This window comes from Cicer arietinum, chromosome 7 (assembly GCF_000331145.2).
Source record: "Cicer arietinum cultivar CDC Frontier isolate Library 1 chromosome 7, Cicar.CDCFrontier_v2.0, whole genome shotgun sequence".
Taxonomy (NCBI): domain Eukaryota; kingdom Viridiplantae; phylum Streptophyta; class Magnoliopsida; order Fabales; family Fabaceae; genus Cicer; species Cicer arietinum.
The window spans coordinates 49,750,298-49,762,599 of NC_021166.2; the positions used below are offsets into that span (position 1 = coordinate 49,750,298).

General features: G+C 31.9%; 1 protein-coding gene across 1 annotated transcript in view; it reads right to left on the reverse strand.

Moving 5' to 3' along the window:
• Nucleotides 1-1,626, reverse strand: part of LOC140918847 (uncharacterized) — a 5,493-nt gene extending 3,867 nt beyond the window's left edge. The window contains exons 1-3 of the mRNA XM_073363645.1: nt 1,558-1,626; nt 1,340-1,456; nt 1,076-1,252 (exon numbers count right to left, since the gene is read on the reverse strand). Of these exons, the coding sequence (XP_073219746.1) occupies nt 1,076-1,252; nt 1,340-1,456; nt 1,558-1,587 (324 nt within the window). The 5' untranslated portion in view covers nt 1,588-1,626. The remainder of the gene's footprint in view (nt 1-1,075; nt 1,253-1,339; nt 1,457-1,557) is intronic.
• Nucleotides 1,627-12,302: the final 10,676 nt, after the last annotated feature.

Below are 12,302 nucleotides of genomic sequence, written 5' to 3' on the forward strand. Positions count from 1 at the left end.
TACAAAAACCTTCAATGAACATTTTAAACTAGATTAATTACCAATACATTTAATTAATTACCAATAAATGCAATTAAAAGTATTTTTTACCTTATGTACAAGCTGATTACAGTAGCACTGAGCTCCTTATGTTCGAGAAGTTCGTATATGTGCTCCTTTTTGAGGTATTCAACATACCCATCTCCAAATATATCTTTATTCATGTGTACGATGGGCGAATCATTGATGCTGCCCATGTTCCTTTTTATTTGGATGTCAAGACACACCCCGTATTTACCAAGGCGTGACTGACTTTTATTAGGAGTAGCAGCAGCAGCGACCGATTTTCCCCGATCCAGATTTTTTGTTGCTGCAAGTTTGGCAGCTTTATTACCCTCCGGCCTTTGTGATTTGGCAGCTCTATTAACCTCCAATTTTTGAGGTTTGCTGCCTTTTTTTGGCTGTAGGGGTGGTTTATTTATTTGGACCTACAAAAATGAGGTAAAATGTTAGTTTATTGAATCTGAAAAAATGACAAACCTTAGGCAATAAATGTGACAAACCTTTTCGGGAGATGTAACTGATTTGTCTCTGGGAATCTTTTTTTCGAGGGCAACAAGGTTTGTTGGCCATGCCACGTAACTACCAATAGCGTCGCTTAAGAACTGCATATCTCCATCGTTGTCCGGTATGGGCAACGGTGCAGTTGGTTCGAAAGCAACAGTAGGCGATACTTTGACATGGCCCGCGGGGATCAGAATATTGTGCAATACTTCTCCCAAAGTATTGTACAATATTCCTTTTCCCACCTTCCATTGAGTAGGCGAGGACAAGTATAGGACACATGTAGTGACACCCTAAATCAATAGTTAAAACATAAGTACGGTTAATATATAAGTTTGTTTAATACATAAGTAATTACATAAGCAAGTAAGTAATTAATTACCTCGGGAATACTTTTCAAACTGACGTTGCAACTCGCAGTTTCACTCTCCATTTGTATTTCAGGTTGGAGCTGATCTAGAAGTTGCTTGTCTTTATTCGTATTCTCCAAGAGTGCCACTTGCTCTGATAGGATTCTGAGCTTCTCTAATACTTCTTCGTTGGAAGCTTTTTGGCGCTTCTCTTGAGGAAAAAAGCTTTTGGGAGTTACGCCAAATCCTTTCCCTCTAACTCGACCGGAATACTCAGGGACATTAAACACTTTACCAAGAATGTCCCTGCAAGTATCCTTGTTGCCCTCCGGATTTTCAGAACTTTGTTCAATAATTTCCTAAAATACATGTAACATTAAAAAGATAAGTTCAATAGCATTTTTAAAATACAATATTAAAAAATATTAAAGTGATAATATACTTACACAAAGTTCTACAACTTTTTTGACATTTTCATTATCAACCACTCCGTCTTTGTTAACACGCGCTTCCTTCCATAAGATATGACGACCCAAGGGTTGATCGGCTTGGGTGTCTTTTCTCTATTCGTTAAAATCATAAACAAAATAATACAAATTAGTTACACACTATAGTTTATAATACAAATTACTTCATTATATAAAAGTGATGTTTAATTACTTACAAGTTGTTGATCAAGGCGTGCATATCCCATACGTGATTTCTTGTATGGGTGTTTTGGATTGCTTGCCCATTCGCGCTTTGCCTTACTAATATTCTATATAAAAAAAAATAGCAATTGTGTAAAAATTTAAAATACGCTACGAATATGAATAATAAAACACAAATGCTAATAAATTAATCACTTACGACAAACGCGGGGTCAGAACGTTTGGAAACAAATGCTCTCCATTCATCCTTTGATATATAATGTTGATATACTTTTGGAGGTTCAACACTTGTGTTTCCTTCTCTATCTTTTAGATAGAAATTTGAGAGATGGGATCTAAAACTTTCGTCCCTCATCAAGAACAAAAGTCGTCTACAATGAAAAAAATTATAAGTAAAGTATTTTACAGAAAAAAAATTTAGATAGAAATTTGAGAGATGGGATCTAAATCCACGATGGATTTTCCCAGCAACTCTCAAAACATATGACTTTCGTTCCTCATCAAGAACAAAAGTGGTCTGCAATGAAAACAATTATAAGTAATGTATTTTACAGAAAAAACATTATAAATGACAAAAGAGTAGATCAAAATATTTACTTGAATGTCATTCCAGATGATATCTTTGGCATCCTTCAACGCCTTATCTCTCCAGTTGTCTATTGTTATTGGGACATTTTGACGAACAACAGCCCCAATGTAGCTTACAAACATGGAGCTGTTGGGGTCAACTGGCTGACCACTCTCGTTCCAGCCAACCTAATAAACTCATATAGTAAGTACATGCCCTAAACCCTAAAAAAAGATAAAAATCACACAGCAAACAAAGTATAGTATACCTCAAATTTAATCCCACTACTCCTTGCTTTAATCACCTTTTGCATTATAGTTGCACCACGTTTGACTTCTTTTTCATAAGTCTTGGAGGTGCCAACTTCTTCATTTTGAACTTCTATATCTTTGTTTGTATCCATTTAACTACAACAAGTTCAACATGCAGTTTAGTATAACATCAACAAGCTCAACATGCATCATGCATTATTATAAACAAGCTCAACATGTATTTTAATGATTACAAAAAATTTATAACATCAATACCTGAATAATGGTTCGAAGAAAGATGAAATGTGAAGAAAAGAGGGAGCGCAGAAAGTTCACAGAAATATGGTTCACAGAAATACGGTATTGAAGAAATACGTAATGAGGGTTACGTATTTCAATGAAAATATATTGTGTGAAATGGGAGAGATGATCTTGGATGGAAATAAGGTTCGAAATGAAGGAGATGATCGTGGAAATAAGGTTCGTAATGGACGGAATGATAGGGTTTGCAAAAGAAGAGAAGAACGATGAAAGTTGAGATGATAGTGAAGTTTACGTAATGAAGAGGAAACTGAAGCGGTTACTGTTATATATACGTAACCCTTTTACGGCGCTTTTTTATAACCCTTTTACAGCGCTTGTTTCCAAAGCGCTCTATAAGGCTTAGGCCTTTTAAAGCGCTTATTTGAAAAGCGCTGTAAAAGGCGTCCTTATTTAATTTTTTTAAAAGGCTCTTTTACAACGCTTTTCCCTATAAGCGCTGTAAAAGGCCTCATTGTTTTATTATGTTATATATAAAACCCGTTTACAGCGCTTGTTCAAATAAGCGCTGTAAAATGTCTCTTTATTTTATTTTTAAAACAGTAATTTACAGCACTTATTTGGAAAAGCGCTGTAATAGTCCTCCTTGTTTTATTATGTTATATATAAAACCCGTTTACAGCGCTTGTTCAAATAAGCGCTGTAAAATGTCTCTTTATTTTATTTTTAAAACAGTAATTTACAGCACTTATTTGGAAAAGCGCTGTAATAGTCCTCCTTGTTTTATTATGTTATATATAAAACCCGTTTACAGCGCTTGTTCAAATAAGCGCTGTAAAATGTCTCTTTATTTTATTTTTAAAACAGTATTTTACAGCGCTTATTTGCAAAAGCGCTGTAATAGTCCTCCTTGTTTTATTATGTTATATGAAGGTTTTTTTTAAAGCCTTTTACAGCGCTTTGTTAAACAAGCGCTGTAAAAGGCCTTATTGTTTTTGTGTTTTGTTATGTTATTTTTTAAACAAGCTAAACATGCAAAACCCACATAGTAGTAACTGGTCACCACCAAAATCCCTTCCTCTTCACCAAACTCTTCTCCTTTTATGCATCTTCTTCACAAACATCAAAGCTTACTCTTTCACAATTCAATCTCTACCTCAACACCCTTTTTATCTCTTTACATTCCCTTTCCTTCTTAAATCGAAACTTGGTATTCAGGTTCATTGCCATGTTGCGAAAAATGGGTTTGAGTCTGATGTTTTTGGGGATTCCCATGATGCGTACAAGGTGTTTGAAGAAAATCCTGTTAGAGATAGTCGTGTTAGGTGTCTGATAATTATTATTAATAAAGCTGTTTACAGCGCTTTTTCAAATAAGCGCTGTAAAATGTTATTTTTACTTATTTTCAAAAGGGTCGTTTACAGCGCTTTTTATAAAAAGCGCTGTAAAAGATCTTAGTATGTTATTTTTGTGTTGGTTTTATTTGGGTTCAATTTTGGATGACTGTAACTGATCAGACATTTATTCCAATCGAATTGGCACTTAATTTACATTATATAAGTGACATTAGTATAAAACACTCAATTCTGCCATATTAGTATAAAACACTCAATTCAAATTACATGCATATTTATCACAATAATTCAGATTACATGCATGGCTTATATAAAACAATTAAACATATACATTAAGATGCCCTTCTTCTTTTCCTGGTGGCATTCACATTTGTTTGTCCATTTACAATACGAAACGATGGATTAATCCAAATTCCCTCATCATGATCATCTCTAAGATATAAACCATCATCAGTTGAATCAATTTCATGTGGTTGTTGTGATGTTGCAAATAAAAGATCATTACCAACATCTTCATCATTATTGTTATCATCACTTATTTTATTGGTCGATAGGACAACAAACCATTTATCATCAGAAGGATCAGTGACATAAAACACTTGTTGAGCTTGCGACGCTAAAATAAAAGGCTCGTCTTTGTATCCCACCCTATTAAAATCGACAAGCAAGAATCCTGACTCATCAATCCGAACGCCATTATTATTATCGACCCACTTGCAACCAAATATAGGAACACGAAACATTGTGTAGTCTAACTCCCATATGCGCTCGATAACCCCAAAATATGATAGATTTGCATATATTGGGTTTTTGTCTTTTGCACTTGAGACATGCATCGCTTCAGCTACGAGAGTGACTCCACTATTTTGCATAGTGGTCTGATCATCTTGTTCTTTGGTATAAAATGTGTAGCCGTTAATAACATAACCAGTGTAAGAAAAGACATGTAAGCTCGGACCATTTGCTAGCCACCTCAATCTATTTGAAATTGATCCGGGGTCTATATCAAATTTTGACATTATGTGATTTTTTAACCATGTTACAAAACTTCGATTGTGCTCTCGAGTTATCCAATTTTGATTCCTATTCATGTTCAAACGAGATAACTGATCAATGTGTATTGTAACATACGGTTGAACCTCATCATCATTGTGCAGAACATACAATTGTGCCTGCTCCCATTCTGTCCTTGATATAGTCAGTAGTCTCCTTCCAGTTATCCCTTCTCCTGATAGTCTTCCCGAATGACGAGACATGGGAAGCCCTATGGATTCAACATTGGACAGATATTCAGTACAAAATTCAGCAGCCTCTTCAACAATGTATCGTTCAACAATACAACCTTCTGGTCGACTTCTACTTTTTACGTACCCTTTTAATATTTTCATATATCGTTCTATTGGATACATCCATCTCAAATAAGCTGGCCCACAAAGTTGTGTCTCCTTAACCAGATGAACAGTAAGGTGAACCAGTATATCAAAAAACGGTGGTGGGAAATACATTTCAAGCTCACACAAAGTAACAACAATTTCCCTCTACAATGTCGGTAATTTCTGAGGGTCGATCACTTTACTACAAATTTCCCTGAAGAAAAAAATTAACTAGTTAAGGCTAGTCGAAACTTTTTCCTCCATTATAATATGACAATCATGGGTCTTCAAACCTTTTAACTTGAGGTCTTTCATACAAACCAAATTTTTAATGTTCGAAGAGTATCCTTCTGGAACTTTAACTTCGTGTAGAAATTTACATAAAACAATTTTTTCCTTTCTAGATAGAGTATGAGCGGCTGGAGGTAGATATGTGCGATTTCCTTTCTTTACTGGAGCCAGTTCATTTCTTATTCCCATATCGACCAAGTCCAATCTTGCGTTGACGCCATCTTTAGACTTTCCTGGAACATTGAGTAACGTACCAATAACACTATCAAATACATTTTTTTCAATATGCATCACATCGAGGAAATGTCTTACATACAATGACTTCCAATATGGCAATTCAAAGAAAATTGACTTTTTCTTCCACCCAGTTTTCACCAGCTCTCCCGCAAAAGGTTTGCCAAATTTATTGGTCAAACCTTGTACTTTTTCAAGTATTTGATATCCAGTCGGTGCTAAAGGAGCTTTACCTTCCTCTGATTTTCCATTGAATGCATTTCTCCACCCACGATACTGATGACTATAAGGTAAAAATCTACGATGTCCAAGAAACACATTCTTCTTACAATGTTTCAACCGCATCCAATTTGTACTCTCTTCACATATAGGACATGCACACTGACCTTTAATGCTATATCCTGATAAATTACCATATGCTGGAAAATCATTAATTGTGCCGAACAACATAGCCCTCAAATTGAAACACTATTTCCTATACCCATCATAAACTTCCACACCTGTCTCCCACATACTTTTTAAATCTTCGATTAGAGGAGTCAAGTATACGTCGATATCATTCCCCGGTTGTTTGGGTCCAGAAATTAACAGAGACAACATCATAAACTTACGCTTCATACATAACCATGGAGGTAGGTTATATATTACCAAAATCACAGGCCACGTGCTATGTGAGATGCTTTGAAGACCATGTGGATTCATTCCATCAGTAGAAAGTGCAAGTCTTAGATTTCTTGACTCTATCCCGAATTCAGGATACTCGTGATCAATTTTTGCCCATTGTGGGGAATCTGCAGGGTGTCGAAACATTCCATCTCTAATTCTTTCATCTGCATGCCATGTCAAGTGTTTTGAATCTTCTTCACTGCGATACATGCGCCTAAATCTTGGTATTATAGGAAAATACCACACGACTTTTGCTGGAGTAGATTCTTTCTTCTTATATCGAGAGACATTGCATTTCGGACACGCCTTAAGTAGTTCATATTCGTTTCGAAATAAAATGCAATCGTTAGGACACGCATGAATCCTTTCGTAACTCATTCCAATAGAACACAAAATCCGTTTAGCCTCGTAGGTTCGACTGGGAAGTTCATTATCATCTGGCAACATATCTTTTATGAGTGTTAATAATTCCGTAAAGCTTTTATCAGACCATCCATTACTCGCTTTTAAGTTGTACAACTTTAATATCGCTGACAGTCTTGTGAATTTAGTACAACCATTATATAATTCTTTCTCTGCATCACTCAACAAACTTTCAAACATTTTAGGACAATCTCGAAGATCTTCTTCAACTGCTTTTGCAATCTCATCAACTCGGTCCGGCTCATATGTATCTGTATCGAAATCAGTTGAAGCATATGTAGAACTATTCTCAAAATTAATGTTTCCTTTTTTTTTCTCACCATGTCTTATCCAACATGTGTAGCTTTGATCAATTCCATTACATACTAGATGTCCTTCTAATTCATCTTCTCTAACACGTTTTCCAAAACAACATTTTAAACAAGGACAAACTACTCTATTTGGATCTTTTGCATTCTTCACTGCAAACTCAACAAACTCCTTCACTCCAATTTCATACTCTTTTGACAATCGATTGGCTGAAATCCATTTCCTATCCATATTATACCACCTATATAAATGCAGTTACAAAAATAATAAGCTTTCAAAACATATCAACAAGTTTCAAAAAGAAACCAATATCAACTAACAATTTCAAAACAAAACAGATCATGTGGTATGAGTTTTTGACAATTTTTGACAATTTCAAAACATAGCAGATCATGTGTAGAAGAGATTTAATATATATATAACAATTTTTAGTAGATTTAATATATATATAACAAAACATAACATATCATGTGTAAAAAATACCTGAGACAACGTAGATGGCCGCACAGTACGTAGAGGATATTAGGGTTCCCAACGTATATAATTATTTGAAAGATGTAGAGGATATGAGGGTTTCCAACGTATATAATTATTTGAAAGATGTAGTTTACAGCGCTTGTGAAAAAAGCGCTGTAATAGGTAGTTAAATTCAATGAAAGCGCGTGTATTTTACAACGCTTGTGAAAAAAGCGCTGTATTAGGTAGTTCAAATATTTGAAAGCGCATGTGTTTACAGCGCTTGTGAAAAAAGCGTTGTAACTGATACGCGAAAGCGCTTCATTTTATAGCGCTTTTTTGACAAGCGCTGTAAAAGCCTTATAACGTTATGCGCAAACGTTATATGACCTACAACAACGCTTGTCAACAAAAACGCTGTAAAAAGCTCCGTTATTTTTAAAATATATTTACAACAACGCTTGTGTTTAGCAAGCGTTGTAAAAGGAGCGCTGTTAAATGTCATTTTTGGCGTAGTGTAAGATGTATTGGAAAGTTGAGAAGAAGTGATACAACTTCTATGTTGAACTCAAAATCTAATTCATACATCTTAATGGTAAAAAAGGGTAATATTGAAGTCGGTGATTTAATTGCGGGATTACTTTGTCATGTGATTATGTTAATATGACGCTTGTTCCAATAACATAATAATTGATCAAATCTTTTTGACAATTTGCTAAATACAAACTTTAAAATTAATTGATGTTTGTTCGGTTAATTTTATGATTAAACAAGATTACGAATATAAAAAACGGATATCTTTTCAAACATGAGATTTCACCTATATATAATCTAAATGGTAATAGTTTGATATGAAATAAATATTTTTTTTTACAAAGACATAATGGATCAATTAAAGCAACAACTAAAGATATAATGTTGGTTTGGTGGTCGAGGTAGAGAACTAAATAAGGAGTGAAATAAAGAGGTCGATGGACAATCCTCGTCCTAAGCAAAAAATACGAACATTATTAACATTACTAATTACTAATACCGGTCAATGTAAAAATCAAATTTTAAAATAGACAACCAAATAAAATTAAGGATTAAATATGTTTTAAGTCTTTGTAAAATTTCAACATTTAATATTTAGTCTCTATAAAATAAAAATATAATTTTTAATCTCTAGAAATTATCATACATGCTATTTTAGTCACAACTGTTAAGTTAACATATATTTTTGAATAAATATTTTGAGACATGTTTACAATGTTATAAAAAATGAATTCAAAATTCGATTTCTAGATCCACATTTTTGTCACTTTTATCTTTATTTATATACATTTAATAAATTCATATTTAATTTATCTGAAGTTAAAAAATTCTAAATTTTTGTAGATGAACTTTTTATAATATTCTAAACATATTAGAAATAATTCATTTAAAAAGTTTTAAGTTGAAAGAGAATTAAACATATTACGTTTTAGCGGGGATTAGAACTGTTTATTTAATATTTTTATAAAAACTTAAAATTATATATTTATTTTATAAAAATTAAAATTAAAATATTTAAATTTTATAAAAACTAAAAATATATGTAACTCTAAAATTAATTAGATGTTCATGCAAGGAAAGTATATATAAAGTACAAATGAAGGTAACCCCACAACTTAAGTAACAAATAAAGTAAAACATAGACACCCAATGATGAGGAGCAAATTTTTTTGGAGTCCACATACAGCATGATATACCTATGATAATTAATTAATTTTTATAAATAATAGCAATATATTATTAAAATGCCCCCAACATGCCCTGCCGTGATGCCGCTGAAATTTCCATTTTTGGTTAAAAGTGTTGCACACAACTAAGGATGATAATATGTCATACTGAAGTAGGATAGCTTACCTCGGATTCGGACTAAGTAATACTTTTTTTTAATCAGATATCATCAATGCTTTAAAAAAAACTTATTTAATTAAAAAAGTCAGCTTGCATGCCTTTTAAACCTATTAGGTCGATTTATTTAAATAAATATAAATAATTTTGTTTATTATTATAATTATTATATTAAATTTTAATTTTTTTGTTATATATATTCAACTTTCAGTAATTTACGCATATTAACCTTATTTATTTTTTGACATATTTAAATATATTATTATAAAATATAATTTAAGTAGTATGTATATAAAGTTATATTCTTCAAAATGTGATGTTAAATATCAAAATAGAACTTAATTTTATTTACATATTAACTCTTTAATCTATTCAATGATATGTTTGATTACTTATTCAAAATGTTAAAATGAAATGAGCTTTTAAGTAGGCTAACGGACCATACTAGACTTCTATCAATTCCAGACTCAGACTTAGGCCTTGAACTTTTTGGCAGGTCAGTCTCAAACTTAGTAAAACCTAGCTCGACCTAACCTATTCCCGTCCCTACATACAACGACGCCATTTATTTCCTTGTGACAGGTGTTAGTGTGACCCCTTAAACCTCTCTAAGAGGTTCTTTATCTTCAATTTTAGGTTTGTAATCTTATTTTCCTCTTTTTCTACTATTGAACGAGACTGAATGATTGAAATTATAGCATGACATTGTTGATTTTTCTTTACTTTATTGTTCCACATACATCTTCCACTTAAAAACTTGTTTGGTTTCATGGTTTGATCATTCTCCATTGTTTATGGTTTTATTTTCCTTTTCAAATTAGAGAATGAGATCGACTAATAGAGGATGAGATTAATGTTATAGTCGAGTTCTTTCTACAAAAACATACTATTGATTTCCCTGTTTGTGTAATGTTTACATAAAGTGTAAATAGTACACTCGCCATCAAAAGAATCACATCACAATAAGTCAACATTTTAAAGTGAATCTATTTTGTGTTACAATTGATCAACAATTACACAAATCACATGTTATTTTGCTCAAACAATAGAACTATTAAGTCTAAGAAATAGTTTGGTTATTTCATATATTTACAAAGCATTTTATATGAATAATATATTTGCTATCGTAAACAAATTATATACTCTGAATTTTAGTAAGCGAGAGAAAACTAATTTAAGATTTCAACTTGAACCCTTTATTCTTGATGAAGATAATCAAGAAAATGCATCATAAGATCAATGGAAGATGAATTTCTTATTAACAATATCATGTTTTACAATAAAAATAAAATAACTGAACATTTTAATTTTAATTCAATTATTGATAATTTCGCGTCTTTTAAAAGCAAATGACATGTCTTCTATATAATCTATTTTTTTTTGTATTGATATTATTTTGAATATTTGATAAAATTAATGATAGACTTTTATAAACTTCAATTATAATATAATAATATTATAGTTAATACTGACTAGTGAGCACCACTTTCAATATTTGCAATGATCTGTCACTGCCAATGATACTCTAGATGTAAACCAACAACTTTGATAACATTATCCCAAATAGAAACCTCTTAGTTACAATTAATTATCATAACACCTTCCTATCGGTACCAAGTAAACACCCTTGTGAATAAGAAAGAGAGGTTAATTACAAAAAAAAAAAGTCATGCACATTATATATATATTTTGATTAAATGCACACTATATTTTGAATAAAACTTTAAATTATCATAAATGTGATAAAAAATAATTAAAACTTGATAAATAAAATAAAATAAAATGCGAAAATAAATTTAATATCTAAGTGAGTTACACACCTTAATTTTAATTCATTGGATCCAAATTAATATTAAAATATTGAGAGTTTAATGAAAAAACACATATAAGTTTTTTTTTCTTTTTATAAAAAAAAAACAGTTCCCTAAAACAATTTTTTTTTGAGAAATCTACAAAGTCAATAATTATTATTATAATTACAAAATATTCCACTTCTTGTACCCGCCTAGTCTACGATGGCATTGCTTGCGGGGGCACCCATAGATTTGGTATAGACTTATTTGACTTTCAACATATTGTTACTAATTACTAGGAAAATCATGTTTGGTCTATGCCTTACCAATTCAACAAAGTTATTTGTCTTCTTATTACGGGGTTGACATTTATTTTACCCAAAATATATCAAATGTTTGACAATGCCATGCCACACGAGGAAAGCATGTTATTTGGGTCAGTCAAGCTAAGACAGCGATTTAAATTAGTAATTAATTAATTAATCATTATTATTTGTGAATAGCTGTTGAATTCAAGACTTCACATGATGATAAAAGGGGATGATGCAGCTGAAAGCTTCAGAACTATTTGATTTCTCCTTTAGAGAGTGGAATGTTTTTTTAAAAACAATATTACTGTATATTCACACTACTCAAAGGTAATTTTGTTTTCAATGTGAACTTGAATGTGGTATATTAAATGCACTTAAGATGACTGATTCACTGATAATATTTATTATCCTAGCATAAATTAATATTTTTCTTTTGTTTAATTTCTAGAAAACCTCTACCATGATCTAATTCTTAAGTGAATTAATTTGGTAATCAACGTGTTTTTAAAATTGATAAAAATAAATTGTCGATTTTTGTCCTTCAATTTTGTCTTTGAAGGAATAACCTAATGGTTTATTTAGAGACATCG